General features: G+C 33.8%; 1 protein-coding gene across 1 annotated transcript in view; it reads left to right on the top strand.

The window, feature by feature from the left end:
• The first annotated feature begins 3,099 nt into the window (after window positions 1–3,099).
• LOC131802740 (ATP-binding cassette sub-family D member 3-like) overlaps window positions 3,100–16,542 on the top strand; it is a 41,705-nt gene continuing 28,262 nt past the window's right edge. Inside the window, exon 1 of the mRNA XM_059123188.1 lies at window positions 3,100–3,893. Within this exon, the coding sequence (XP_058979171.1) occupies window positions 3,781–3,893 (113 nt within the window). The 5' untranslated portion in view covers window positions 3,100–3,780. The remainder of the gene's footprint in view (window positions 3,894–16,542) is intronic.

Below are 16,542 nucleotides of genomic sequence, written 5' to 3'. Positions count from 1 at the left end.
CAGAGATATGGCAATAACATTAGTACTTTTTTAAATGAAACTGGCAGTTATGGCTTTTGTTTACATCGGCACTTTTTTTTGTTAAAAAGAATAAACAAAATGAACTTTAAATTAATTTCGTGAAATAAATCGCCAATTATTTCTGCAAAAAGAGTCTGAAGCAAAAATAGACAACCCAACGAAAACCATGAACTTTCGCAATTAAAAATGAAAATTTCCTCCATATTACAATTACCAAGAGAATATCATGCAATAATACGATTACTATTTGATGTCCCTTCAATGTCTATTTTTTTACCATTTTTACATCTTTAGAGGTTATAAAAGTCAAGGAAAAATATAATCAAAAACATAAAACTAAAATATAAGTCATGTATGACTTGATTATGGTTGAATTTTGTTTCAGAGATCAACAATATCGCAGCTTCTTTTCCTACAATGCTGGTAAAAGATTGCCGTATCGAATTTTGTAATTGTGTAATTGACTTGATTCCATTTCGCTTTAGTATAGAAACCATATAAAAGATTTTGCTATCATTTTTCAGGTGGCTACTCTGGGTTTTAACGCCCAAAGACGGACCTATACATAAGGAACCTCGAAATTAATATAATTCCTATTTTTGTAAATATGCCACTTGTGGTACGTATATATTTAAGGAATGAAAATGACTTTTACTTGAAAATGACAAGGTCAAGTTTGTCAGAAAAGCGTTGTCATATGCGATTTAGCAAATGACCAATTTTGGAATTGAAAATGTTGAATGGAAAATTATTTTAATTTGTAAAAATTGTTGAAAAACGCGTATTATAATAACCTTCGATTGACGTCGTATGAGAAAACATAAAAATCTACTTATATTTGAAAAGACATTTAAAATATTTTGGCATATCAATGTTCCAAAGCGTTGATGCATCTACCTGTATTTTTCTACCATGTTATGTTCCATGGGAAAAATATAATATTGTTTAAGATTTCATATTCCCAAAAAATATGTTTCGAAATCGCGAGAACAATATGGGTATAGAGAATAGAGAAAATCAAATCTTTAACGATTAGTTTGGCTTGTTTATGTCAATTGTTCCATTCAGACAAATAAAATTATTTTTACAAAAAATACGCCACACATCTAGCGTAAATAGTAATGGAATATAAAAATTATTTGAAAATTATAAATGAGTTCCAATATAAAAAAGGGTTGCCATACCGATCTAAAACTCACGAAGAAGCCAGGCGATGAATTATGCTAGGAACACAATTGGAGCGAACGACGAATTTCGCCCTACGCGGCGACAAAATGAGCCGCGAAAATTCGTCGTATGGAACACAATACCGACGAAATTATATAACAGCTGATGAAGTTGTTTACTTTTTGCTCATTTGTTGACTACAATGAATTATACAAGAACACATAATTCTTTACGTTCTCTATTATAATTTCACTTATGTCCATCTTCTCTATTATAAATTCACTGATATCCATCTTCACTCAGGCGCAAGTACACAAATAAATAAACAAATTAATTAGGTTTTTTTATACGAGTAACAGATAGTAGAGTGACCATAACAAATTTTAAAGTAAAAAGTAATTTTATTTACTAAAACACATAAAATTCGTACAAGTATGGCCACCTTGTACTGTTTTGTTCGCCGGTCGCCGGCGTATGAAATAGAAATAAAGCTAATTGAGTTCGCGGCGACCGACGAAATTTTCGCCGGTGCCGTGATTGTGTGCACTTCCATATACACATATGTGTTTTATTTTTGACGGCGAACATACGCCGCGAAAAAATTCGTCGTTCGCTCCAATTGTGTTCCTAGCATTAAGCGAGTCAAAAAAGCGCTTTTATGTACTTTCCCCTTTACACACTTGCATATGTTTTTTTTTTTCATTTCTTTTGATCATCGGTCTATTCCAGAACTGCAAGAATGTTAAATTTTTTACTAAGACAACAAAATGTATAATTTTGGGATAAAACAATACTGTCCCTCTATCTCGAATTCAATTTTGCAGATAAAACATTTTTTGTGGGCTTTCCACAATACAGTATTTTTTGTGAAATAAAATATAAATTATATATAAATTAAACAAGACCCATTGTTGCATGTCTAAAGTATATTTGACACAATTAGGCAGCAGTACAGAGTTCCACTTTTCCTAGTTTCATTGAAGTTGAGCCACCTTTCTTATTGGGCCATGGTATATTCTAAAATGAGTATATTACTCTATGGATGACTTTTTTCCGCAAATTTGATTTTACACAACAAACAACCCTTTTAACTATCTAGTCGGAAAACATCTTCTTAACATCTTATTATGCATTTCTTAAGGCAAGGGTACATAAGCAGCTTGCCGTCATGGATTGGCATGTTAATGGCAAATTATAAGGGGAATCGAGGGCTGGATTCGAATGCGGAAAAAATCTTGGTTAGCTTTAAGTCATGGCTAGGCATATTAATGTCAAATTATAAATGACTTCTTATGTACTTGCACCCTTAGTTTTTTTTATCTAAACATCGACGTTTACTACCTTAAATAATTTGGCGGAATGCGGACATAGCTATAGCGTTGTATTTTTAGTAGTTTTTACGAATCTGTTCTACCTCCTTATTGCACCATGTTAAAAACAATTCAATGTAAAACTATTTACTACTATAACGGAATTTTCCTGTATGTTTTCCCAAAAAATTGCAAAACTAGTAAAACTGTACAAATGCTGATTCTGTTGTAGAGTTTAACCATATCATTTTAATATATTTTAATTGAATTGCAAGAATCTACTAGTTTTGCAATTTTCTCCGATATTATAAAGATAAAATCGATGATCGTAGTAATAACTTATAATAAAGTCTTGAAGTTCTGGAAGAGAACACATGTGTGCGTCAACGCGCGAAATGAGAAAACGCTTAGCTCGTTCGCTCTACTTTACCATTTGCCAATAAAAGTCACATGAACGTGGCGAAAGTGAGCATAGAAGCGAAAGCAAAACCATTAATCGATAATTCGGTTATCTACCAATAACACCAATTCGATATATCGTCTCGTTGTGCCACCCAACTAATCGACCTACATGTCCCTGAGTGTATCTGCATCTGCTCCACAATAAGAAAAAAACATTCCCCACCAATGGTCAGATGTGTTTTGTGCGGTGGAAAACTCGTAACTGTTTAGTAGCAAAGCACGGGATGGGATATTTGTGATTGACAAAATAAAATTTGTTGTATATAAGAAATTAACAAATTAAATAGCGAAATACAATACCAATACACTTGTAAATACCACGACAACGTAACGGCGGCAACAGCGACAAAAGTCAAATAGCACAACCAGCACTATTACAGAAAACCAAACGAAAAAGAAAATTTCGACAGATTTTTATGTAAATTGCACTGAAAACACTTTGCCAAAGGTTAATTAACAACGTTTTGTTTAATATTTAAAGGCAAAGAGAAAAAAAAACGAAAAGTGTTTCGAGTTTGTGTGAATATTGAGCGAGAAGGAATTGCAAAATTGTAACACTTTGACATTTCCACACTAATCAACGGACATTATTTGGTGTTAACGCGGCGACGACAGGCTGTGCTTAGTGCAAAGAGAGTTCTAAGAGGCAAAAAAGGCCAGAACAAAACAACAAAAGCAAGTGGAATATTTTCTTTTCCCCCTTTAAGTAATTCCACGAAAGCAAGTGAAAATATACTCTGTGTATTTGTAATACAAGTAATACTAACTTATTTGTAGTAAATTTGTGTTGAATTATTGATTTATCAATTAAACAGTAGACATGGCTCCCGCTCTAAGTAAACTACGCGAAAATCAAAGTGCGATTGTGGGTCTAACAGGCATTTCAGCCGCCCTCTGGATTATAGCCTATGGCAAGATGAATAGCAGACGCAGGTGAGTTTATTTGGCTAGAGTAATGTTTAACCTAAATATGAATGTGTGTACACACTACCTACCTATATCGTATCGTATCGTATCGTATCGCATCTGTATTGGCATGGCTACGCCGTGATCAAAGTGCAAAATGCTAACCAAAAAGAAATTCTTTGGCCCTCTGTTTCTTTGGGTTTTTGAAAATCACATCTACTAGCTTGTGTGGTGTGTTTTTTTGGAAAGTCATTGTCATTGCTAAAAGTGTGAGGTCGTTGTTCGAACATCGACGTGAAACCGCTATCATAGTGACTATGTTTCATTAGTTCCGTCCGTCTGTCTGGTTGATTTTTTACACAATTATTGCTAAGTTGGTTGGATGGTTGGTTGTTATTGCATGTGCTTGACTACATGGAGACTGTTTCGCTGACTAGCTTGCTCACATAGCCAAAAGCTTCAACTAAGGAATCCGGTTTTTAACATAACTTTGTGAGATGTGGGTTATGTTAATACCTGTATTAGATGCTTTTTTTGTTATTTCTGGTATATTAAGATTTTCAAGTGCATCTTAGCAGAAATTTTTGTTGTTGGACAACAGCAACATTTTAAACAAATCAAATGTATGTTTGTCCTTGAGCAACCACACCAATTTGAAAACTGTTGAAGTATCATCTCGACTGTTTTATGCTTAAAAAAGCCGGTTTTATTGTTTCAAGTTCAGGTCGCACAAATATTGAAGCATTTGAAAATTCAAAGATAATGCGTTTTTAATCCCTCCCTCACTTTAAATGTATTGGGTAACTAGGGATTTATCAAAAGGGAGATTTTTTTTAAAATTAATTTACCAAACTTTCCTACTTATCTACAATCTTAAAATAGATGTGATACAGATCAATGCTTAGCGTTGATGTCCTCTTCGACTGGTTGTGGTGGTTCTGGCACCTCTCCCACAAAGGGTCAAAATATTGAATATTCATGAAGCTCATAAAACACGAAATTAACATCGGATACCATTCAGACTTGGCACATCTCAATTTTTCCATAAATTTAGGAGCTTTTATAAAGATGGTGGATATCGGAGCATTCCTTCTGGCACCTCCCTCACAAAGGGTCAAAGTTTTGAATAACCAAAACCATGGTACAATGAAGAGAAGGTAGGTCAACTTTGAAAAAATTGCAAGCATGGAGGTCTACCTGTTTGGCTTGTAATGTCAGAAATAGTATCAAAACTATAACAAAATCAAACAACTTGTTGCATTTATTTTGAGTAAATAATTGAAAACCGCGAAAACTGAATGAAAGGTCAACACTTCTTTTCAAAACCAGGTTCTATATATGTCTAAAGGATTATTTCGCTACAAAAACTCTAGATTTTGTCGATGCATACGATGAAATAAACATTTTGAAAACATCCGAATTTGAATGTTTTCTGAACAATTTTTTTGTTATTGAAAAGAAAACACATACATAAACAAATAAAGGTGACATATTAAGCCAAGAAAATAAAAAAATTGAAATCATATGGTATCATAGCCCTACCTTGATATCATTGTACCATGACCAAAACGATCATAAAATCCAACTAAACATCCAGTTCTCTTCGCATTTCAGACATCCCACTTTTCTATTAACAGAAGATTTGCTGTGAAAATGGAATATAGCGGTCCACTCCTTCTGGTACCTCCTCACAAAGGGACAACATTTTGAATATTTATGGAGCTCATAAATTATAAAGATGGTAGAGATCGGACCATTTCTTCTGGTACCTCCTCCACGGGTTCATCATTTTTGAAAATCAAAAACTCTCAAAGAAAGCGGGAAAAGCATCCATCTCTCTATAAACTTCACGCATCCAAAGATTTTTGCTAACCCAAGATCTTTTGCGAAGATGATATACAGGGTGAGATAAAAAACTGCAACAAAGTCAAACGCCATAATTCTTACTTTTTTTAATTTATTGAATGAAATCAAAAATTTGTTCGAATTGGTCACCTTTGGCACGAATTATGGCCTTCAAACGGCCAATGAAACCGCCACATACTGCCCGAGTATTGCTGTGCGTTATTTTGGCCCATTTCCGGCAAAGCGCTTGGTTGAAGTGCTCGACACTTTGGTGTTTTTTTAGTGCTAACCTTGCTTTCCAAAATACTCCAGACACAATAGTTCAACGGATTGGTATCCGGAGATTTTGGTGGCCATTGAGCGCTGGAAATGAAGCGAGTAACCTCATTTTTAACCATTCTTGTGTAGCGCGTGCTGAGTGCGATGGTGGTGAGTCCTGTTGGAATGTCCGTCACTGGAATAATTTTAACAGCTGTCGGACGAGTGGTTTCGAAACGACGGCAGTCTGAAGTTGGTTGCAGTTTTTTCATCTTACCCTGTAGAGTTAGACTATGCAGAACATTTTGAAGAACAAATCTCTATGACTTAGGAAATTCTTCCCTCCGAAGACTTTAAGAAGTCTCTTCTATATGATAAAAAAAAACGAATGTAACCGTCATTCCAACGTCTTCGGAGAGAGATGGATAGGTCAGGAAATTTAAACTTCAGTTATATCCGACGAGGTGAATCTCAGAACTTTTCTTCAATCGCAATAGGAGACCTGGAGAAGGCGGCCCCTCCGGAAGCCAGCACTAATGTATATGTAATTCGTTCCTTTATATTGTAATTGGTATCACATTATTAATAAACGTCGGGTTATCATGATCGTCCAGAGAAGTACTTTTAATAACCGGAAAAGTATAATGAACAAATTCTTTGTAACACTTCATTTTCTTTGCAAAGATTTCAGAAGAATCAATACTGTGTTGTTCTTCGTTCATAAATCTTATACTGCTATGTGGCAGTCGTCAGTTTATAGAAACATGCTACTGCTTGGTTTTGTTTGAAGTTAGAAAACTGCATCATGTCTAGCAAATTATCAGGTTTAGATTTTGTAATTTGTTAAATGCTGCGCAATAATGATTAAGATTTTTACAGAGTGCAATGTAGATGCCAATATGGGTATCATGACATTGTGAAATTAATATTTAACTTTGAAGATGTCCTCAAAATGCATCATTGTTAATATTATTTTTTAAGAATATTTAGAAAATAAAATGTTGGAGAAAGAATTTTGCTAAGCGATTCTATTTTCCAATTAAAATTAAATCATTGATTGGATTTTTCACTCCATATATATATTTATATTTTTTGTACCTACTTTTAGAATCTCATTTAGTTGCTGATTTTTTTTATCTTGACATCATGGTGATCATGCAAAACAGTTTCAACAATATGTAATTATTTGCAAACTATAACAAATTACTGTTGGTAGTAACGAACGGAATATTTTGTTTTTGTTTAGTTTTGTAATGTAAAACAAAATATCGATATTGTAGTATTTTGTCACGGCCATAATGTGAAGCAGATACACAAAGCTCATACAATGGAAGATGACTTTAAAATCGATTTGTGTAACCTCACGTTTATTTTTTTTTTTCTTTTGGAAAACATGTTTTTTCTGTTTTTTGTTTTGTTGTATGGGAAACCAGTCGTTTTCTTCAGATTCAGTGGATTACGAAATTAAAACTGCAAGTTGATGTGTTAAGGTTAATTATAAATGAGTTTGTTTTTTAATTGTGGAATTTTACACATGGTCCGCCATTGTCCAAAAATTTAGTGTGCATTTCCATTGAGAATGAGTTGTAAAGAAATATATTTTAGTATTCAATTGGTTGTATAGGTATATGTAAACTTTATATGAAAATGGCTGGATTAATACTATAGATATATCAATTAAATAATTTTAATTGAGTGAAGCGAATTGGAATGCGAAGTATTTAAAATATCGATTAATATTCAATTATATATTTAGTAAAACTTGCCGCACTAATCAAAGCTAATGACAATTATAATGTTTAACAAATTATCGTGATTTAATCTCGATTAACTTCCGAAACAGCGAATTGGGTGGCATAAGTGACAAATATCAGAAAAGCCAATAAAAAAATTGACTAATATTTATAAAGGGTGATTTTTTAAGGCTATAGGCAAGTTGGCTTGACTATTGTTTAGAAAAAATCTCTTCAATCTTTCGAAATTGTTGCCAGTTGTAGGTTTTTTGCCCTGATTTCGGAAAACCATTTTTTTCTTGGGGACGGACCAGGGACCCTAGATTTTGTCCGGCACTAGATCCGGATCTACTTACCCGATAAAGGCAATATAGATATCGTTGGAAAGCTTATAGTGACCCCCATATGGGCCCTTTTCGACTTTTTGGGGATTTTATAAAAACTCCGGTTCCAAAAAATAGATAATTTGACTAAACTTCCGAACCGCTTATAAATAACCCCTTCATGTGACCACTTGTTGGATAGGTATTTTTCAAACGATACCTATATTGTCTGTATCGGGTAAGTGGATCCGGGTCTATACCGGGTCTTCAACACGGACTGCCGGAATCAGAGTAAAAAAATACCTACCTCTGGAAAAAATTCGAAAAAATCGAAGAGTTTTTACTAATCTAGAGTTGTTCCGGCAAGTTTTTCACAAAAAGAAAAGAAGCACATAAAATTCGGAAAATGCATGATATTTTTATTTTGAATTTATAGTTCAGTCCATAAAAAATAATGTTTGAAGTTTATTTCATGTAAAAGTTGACCGTGACTGCGCCTCAAATGGTCCATTCGCTTAGTCCAATTTTGGATTGCTCTTTCCAACATTTCCCGAACGTGAAATAAAATGCTCATCGAACTCTTCTCTCAATTAGTCCATTGTTACGACGCGGGCTGTGCGGCATATTTTGTGAAATTGTTGCGAAAGGTTTTCTTCTGAAAAAAAAAATTGAAAAAAAAATTAAAAATTAAAAAAAAAAAATTTAAAAAATAGTTTGAACTTTCCGGATTCAGATTATTAGATCTAACGAATTGGTTTAATGAAGTGAAGTTCAATGGACATATTTGTGTGCACTGAAAATATGAGGCACCGACATTGCAAACAAACAGGAACCGACTATATCATGAGGTTGGGGAATTTCAACAACCGTTCGACATAAGATTTAACTATTTACAGTGTTTTCTAAATGTAAACATCTTAATAATGCAGAAGGCAGCATGAACACAAATATCATTACCCCTGGTCTTACGGCAGTACCTGCTTGGTTGTTACTGTATGCGTCATCCGAACCATTATATAGTGGACAAAACTCGTCCACCTAGTCGTGTCATTAAGGACCTGCATGATCTAGAGATGGAGGTTCAACGATACAAGAGAGAGCCTCTAGATCAAGAAGCCTATCAGGCAGATCTGAGCTTTCATACTGATATGTAGCCGCCGAGGTAATTAACCATTACAGTATGAATCCCCATCCTCAGAGTCCACCCACCATCCATTGCAGGTGAGTAACGTCGGCTGCCCAGACAAACCAGGGTATTTTTTAACTACGTTCAAAATGATATAGCCTTCACAATTCATATTGGGCGCGATTTTATGAAGATGTGCGAAACGTCTGCCCAGCGTGGACCGCACAATACGCTGCATCTTTTGCAAAACATACCCAACTCACTCCAGAAGATCTTGAGCTAGAGTCTCTCAAACCTGGATATTGAAGCAGAACCAAATTAGCAGTCCACAAGCCCCAACATATATTACTGCTACAACAACTGGTCTTGCCATAAAAACAAAAATACAGGCGACACACATTTCCGCACACAACCTTACCCAACCTACCATAAATTGTTACATTTTAATTCTGAAAAATATAGCTAATTAACAGTACTCTAATTTATGGTTTCGAAAAAAGTATTTTAGAACCCAGTCTAAAAATTAATTTAGATTTAAGATTCAAAAGTCCAAATGAGTCTGAAAAAAATTTGTTTGGGATTTTCACACAAAATTCAAGTTTTTTTAGATTGAAGGTGAATTAAATTAAAAAAAAACATGTGTGGACTTGACGAACAACAATCACCATAAATTATAAGAATTAAAAAATTTTATTTTTAAATTTCTTAATGTATTTACAGTTGGCAATTGATTTTGTTTAACTGAAAGACTTATATAAAAATAAAAATAAAATGCTGCCATATTGTTCTATCTAAAGAAAACCTGTTGCACGCAAGGGTTTTGAGGGAAGACTTGTATAACGATTTTTATGTATGTTTATTGAAGACCTGTAGGAAGTTTTCTATATATATTAAGTTATTAAAATGTTAAATATTTAACAGAAGCCTTGCAGAAAACCTACTTTTAATGAGAGACCATCGATAATTCATATTTGTTGGTAATGTTTTTTTTTACGCTCATGTAATCCACATGTTTTCTTATTGTATCAGGATCAGAAAAGCATATAGCAACCCTTGTATTCCCAATATCATAAGTGGCTATCAGTGCGTAACATACTATAAACTTTACTATGACTTTTCATTAATCAAGTTTTGATGTGTGCTAACTAACCTACGTTGTTAATATTATTGACATTTCCATCACGAATTCAAAATTAATTGTGTAATGGTACTGTCCAGAGCTTATGTCTATCAGCGTAATAATTATTATCAAGTTATTATCAAGAGAATATGAAATTTTGCGATATATTTCTCTTTCATTGGCGGCAGCGTGAAAGTAAGGTAATACAGTCAACGCACATTCTTGTATGCTTATATCCGCTTCTGGTGACAATATAATTATATTGGGAAGTAAAAGAATTGAACTTTTTATAAAAATGTTTACATGCGCAGAATTTTGTATACCATGGTACAATGAGTATAAGATAGGATAAGTTTTACAAAATTGTGTAAAGCAAGGGGGTTTGTTTATTTGATTTTTATACCCTCAGCCATGGTAAACGAATACAGGTAGTCGCATCCACATTGCTGCTGGGACAATGAACTTTCAATCCAATTTTGGAATTACAATTTTTGAATGAAAAATTATTCAAATTTTGTAAAAATAATTTAAATTAAATTTTTTTTTTATTTATTTTTTTTTTTTGCTGTTTACTTGCCTTAACTACATATATAAACAAACGTTTGATATAATATAGCTGAAATACAATTGCATTGAATGGATGTCCTGTGTTGAATTATAAAATTTTTGAAAAATTTTACAATTTTTGTGTGTTGCATAATCCTGCTGTGTTGCTGTTGTTGCTTTGTTGCTGCCATTTGTGGTTCTTTCGGACATATTGTTTTTTTTGTTGCTGTTTGCTATTAACCTCAGATATGCCAGCTGCCAAATGTAAAATTTGTAATTATAATGTTACGAAGACACAGCCTAGTGTTCTTTGTAAAGCTTGCAACTGCTGGATCCATACTGTTTGTGCAAACATTGATGAGAAGTACTTGAATGTTTTGAAGTCGGTAAAATCGTTTGTTTACATTTGCCCTTCATGTGAGCCAAATTTATGCAACAACCCTACTTCTGATGGTGTCGTTGACAAAATTAATAGTCTGACTGCTAAATTGGATAACTTTATTGCTAGTTACCAAACGCAGCAAAATAGTCTTAAAGTTGTTTTGGATGACATAAAGAAGGAAGTGAGTTCATGCATTGCTGAAATGAGGACTGACATCAGACAATGTAATGACAATGTGCAGCGGCTTGAATCTTCTACTGCCACGAAGTTTGTTGCGCTTGAGCGGGAAGACAATGTAATGCATAAACGGATGAATCGGTCTGACATCCTCATAGGAGGGTTGCCTGAAGGTTTGGATGATTTGGAGTTGCCTGTTATTGCATTGGGATCATTTTATAACATATCTATAACCAGCCAGGACATCAATCATGTATGTTATATTAATCGTAAAAAGCAGATTCTTGTTAAATTTAACAAAGTTGCGTTGCGTGATAGCCTCATGAGAGAATATTTTAAAACTCGCAATCTTCGTATCTGTGATCTACTCGGTGTCCAAGGTGTTGCTTTAAATAACAGAGTGTACCTTAATGATCATTTTTCGCCTGCTGCATCGCATTTAAACTTTATTTGCAAAAAACTGCGTCGCCTTAAAGTAGTCAAAAAATTTAAGATTTTGAATTCTGATGTTGTAAAGGCATGGCTGGTTTTTTCTGATGGTAGAGAGGTTACTTACAACGTTAGTCAATGTGAGACATTGCTTGCGGATGCGGAAGGTGGTGGAAATTAAATTTGCATATCAATATTTATTTATTTTCTAATTAATATTTCAATTGATTTTTATTTTCCTAATTGCTTTAATTTTTGATGAATATAATTGCAGTCGATTCCATTCATTTTCTTATCCTGTTTTTGTGCTGGATCATTTGATTTATTTTTTTTAATGCATTTTGTAGTATTCAGCTGCGTTAAAATTGTATTTTTTTTTTTTCATTATGAGCTTATTGAAATTATATTTTATTAGTGAAATTTTGTTGAATTCTTATAATTGGTTCCCCGCCACAACTACGTCTTATGTATTTGATGTCTTTTAGTACTAATTTGGGGCCGGTGATCAGCAACAATGATTATATTAAACATGTTTTGGTTTCTTGCAGTAATAAGTTCAATGTGGCTCATATAAATTCACGCAGTATTAGGCCATCTATGAATACAACGAAGTTTTGTGAACTCAAAAATATTTTATCGGGATCAGGCTTGAATTTTCTTGGTATATCTGAAACTTGGCTGAAATCTGATATTCCAACTAGTGCAATAAACGTACCTGGTTATAAATTTGTGAGGAATGACCGTCGATACTCTAGAGGTGGTGGTGTTGGTATGTATATTTCTAGTGATATTTCTCATAAAGTTGTTTTCAGATCATCTGTGGTAGGTAAATGCGAATCGCTTTTTATTGAGGTTATGTCTGGTGATGAAAAGGTTCTGTTTGGTGTTGTGTATCTTCCTCCTCCAGGTGATATTAATGTTTTTGAAGAAATTCATAGTGATTTATTTTTAGAGTATTCAAAAATTGTTATAGTGGGTGATTTTAATACTAATATGTTTGATCCGCATAAATCTATGTCTGTCCGTTCAGTCTGCTTCCGGTTAAACTTGTCAGTTTTTCATAATTCCAAACCTACTCACTATGATCTTACACATCGTGCGACTTCTCTGCTTGATTTTATGCTGATAAATGATTGTGCTATGGTACATCTGTCTGATCAGGCAATATGTCCATCGATATCTGACCATTCACTTATTTTTGCATCGTTAAATATTGGTGTTAATACATTTTGTGATTTTGTTGAGTATCGAGATTACTCTTGTGTTGACTGGCCGGGTTTTTTTTCTTATCTATCAGCCTTTAATATTGATATGATGAATGTTGTGGATGTTGACGCTAAATGCTCTCAAATATCAAATCTTTTGTTGGGGTTGTTTGATTATGTTCCTTTGGTGCATAGAAAAATGCGATCTGATGATAATTGGATTAGTTCAAATAGCATTACACTTGCTCGATCACTTCGTGACTTGGCTTTTAAGGCTTACCTTGATAATAAAAGCAATGACAATTGGAAAATTTTTTGTCGTTATCGTAATAGAGCGAAGTTAGTTACTCGTCGTGAGCGTAGAAAGTATTACTCTAAGAAATTTAATACGTTGGGTTCAACTGCTATTTGGCGTTTTTTTAGGGCTTCGGGTTGTATTGGTGATGATGATGTGTCTCTTGACATTGATGTTGATGATCTGAACTATTTTTTTCAATATAGGAACTCACATATGCCTAATATTGATTTGCAATTGTCTAACGCACGCAGTGATGGATTTTCTTTTAGCTGTGTTCGTATGGAAGAAATTATTATTGCACTAAACAGAATAAAGTCTAAATCTGTCGGAGTTGATGGAATACCTGTGGATTTTTTGAAATTAATCTTTCCATATGTGAGTGATATTATTTTGGATTTGGTCAATTCTGTTTTGATGTCGTCTGTGTTTCCTTGCTTGTGGAAGCAAGCTCGTGTCGTTCCAATTCCAAAGGGGAATGTTGTTCGTGGCCCTGATGATCTCAGGCCTATATCGATTCTCCCTGTGATGGCTAAGGTGTGTGAGCATGTTATGAAGGACCAAATTCTTGCTCATATTGCAGGCAAGTTATATAATGGTCAATTTGCTTTCCGTAGGAATCATAATACCACCAGTTTGCTTCTTTACTTAACTGAGTTAGTGAGATCGAACACGAACCTTAAACAGGATACTGTAATTGTTTCATTGGATTTAACAAGGGCATTTGATTCTCTTTCTCATCAAATATTACTCAGTAAACTGATGTATGAGTTCGATTTTTCTGAGACAGCTTGTAATCTTATTTTATCATATTTGTCTGGTAGATCCCAATTTGTTCATTATAATGGCAGATCCTCAAGTGTGGCATTGCTTTCGTGCGGTGTTCCGCAGGGCTCCGTATTAGGTCCTTTGTTTTTCATTTTATATGTCAATAACCTCTCTGAATGTTGTAATGGTGTAAATTGCACTCCTCTCTTATATGCGGATGATGTGTTTCTCGTGTTTACCAATTCTAATATTAATCCTATAGCTTTTGAAAGTGAAATTAATAATTGTCTTGTTCATGTTGGACAGTGGTGTTTTGAACATTGTCTGGTATTGAATCCGTCAAAGACAAAGGCTATTAAGTTTGGTAGTAATGCATATAATCTAAATATAGCTCTCGATGGTAATCTAATTAGTTTTGTAAGCTGTCACAGAATGCTGGGTATTTTAGTAGATGAGAAACTTTCTTTTGAGACTCATGTCGATTCCATTCAGAGACGAGTTTTTGCTATTATTCGTAGACTATATGGTACTAATTTATTTTTACCATTGTGGGTTAAAAAGAGGTTGGCGAATGCTCTTTTAATGCCTCATATCAATTATGGGCTCGAGCTGGTTTCTGGTACAATAAATTGTATTTGTTTAAGAGTTAAGCGTGTAGTTAATGCTATCGTAAGATTTGTGTATGGCTTGAAGAAACGTGATCACATCTCAAATTTTGTTATAGATTTCCTGGGAGTTTCTTTTGAGCAATTTTTATCTGTTAAGTTATTGCATTACTTTTACAAAACTATCAGAGGTGGTGTTCCTAGGTTTCTGGCTAACATGTTCAGTTTTTCCAGGTCAACTAGGAGTACTCAGATATTAATACCCAGAATAAATAACTTGACATTTGAAAAGTCTTTTATTGTACGTGTTGCACGTTTGTGGAATTATCTACCTATTGAGCTTAGAATTTTTTCCCATTCTAATAATGCCTTTCGTTTGAAAGTATTGAATCATGTCCTGTATCCTGGTATTTATCCCAATTAGTTTCATTTTCGTTGTTTTGAGCTTTTATTTTCTTCATTTTACTCTTTTTTAATTTTTAAATAATAATATTTAAATTATTTTTATCGTCGCCTTTATTGTTCACCTTTCTTAAAAATTTAATTGCTTGTTGTTGGTTATTTTGCCTCTATTGACTCATTTTTTTTTCACTTTTGTTTTTTTTTTTTTTTTGTAGTTTTGGCTGGGGAGCCTTTTATAACTTGTTTTTTAATAATGTTATAGTTAATTATAAGTTATTTTGAATTTTTCTACTTGATATTGAGTACCTTATTAATACAATTAATTGGCCTTGGAGGCTTTAGTATTAAGTATGAATTAAATAAATAAAGAAATAAATAAAGAAATAAAATGCAAATCATCACAACCTCCGATTGATGTCGTATAGGAAAACGTGTGCAAATATACTTATTTCAGAAGAAACATTTAAAAAAATTTAATATATCAACGTTTCCAAGCGTTGATGCATCTACCTGTATTCTAACTGGTGCGCACAATGATTCTCGCAGGGTTGAAACTTGGAACATTGTAATAATATTGTCAAACTTAGATCGAGTACGCAAATGGACAATATTGGTCCAGTCCTTCCGGTCAAAATTAAAAAAATATATGTATATATTTTACTGCACAGAAAGTTCAAATCCTAATATTTGTAGGTGTAAAAATGGACGATATCGGTTCACTCCATCAAGTAGCTCCCCAACAAAGGGTCAACATTTTGAATAATTTTAATTTGATGCAAGAATCCGATTGTCTCCAAATTCCACACCTCACAATATTTTTATTTACCCAGGGTCTGGTGTGAAGATGGAATATATCGGTCCACTCCTTCTGATACCTCGCCCACAAAGGGTCAAAAGCTTGAATATCCATGAAGCTCATAAGACTTGGTACATCTCAATATTTCCATCAAAACGAGATCTGTTATAAAGATGGTAGAGATCCGACCATTTCTTCTGGTACCTCAACCACAAATGATTTGAAGATTTTGAAAAACAAAACGCTCAAAGAACTCTCTTCCAATTGCACGTATATAAACATTTTTGTGAAGATGATATATATCTGCGAACCCAGAAGAAGGTCAAAATTTTCAATGCTTTTATCTGTCGACAATATCGGCTCATTCCATGAAGTACCTCCCCCACAAATAAACTTTCTTTCAAACTCGTCACACCCCAATATTTCTATCAACATAACACGTTTTGTGAAGATGGAAGATATCGGACTATTTCTTCCTTTCCAATATTTCCACAAACACAAGATCTGGTGTGAAGGTGGAATATATCGGTTCACTCCTTCTGGTACCTTCTCCACAAAGGGTCAACATTTTGAATAATTATATCTCATAAAATGCGAAACAAGCCACCTATTCTTTGCAGACTAGGTTTATCTAAATATTTTTGTCAACGAGAGATCTGAATTTTT

Source organism: Musca domestica, unplaced genomic scaffold (genome assembly GCF_030504385.1).
Source record: "Musca domestica strain aabys unplaced genomic scaffold, Musca_domestica.polishedcontigs.V.1.1 238, whole genome shotgun sequence".
Taxonomy (NCBI): Eukaryota; Metazoa; Arthropoda; class Insecta; order Diptera; family Muscidae; genus Musca; species Musca domestica.
This window is presented reverse-complemented; position numbering and strand designations above follow the sequence as displayed.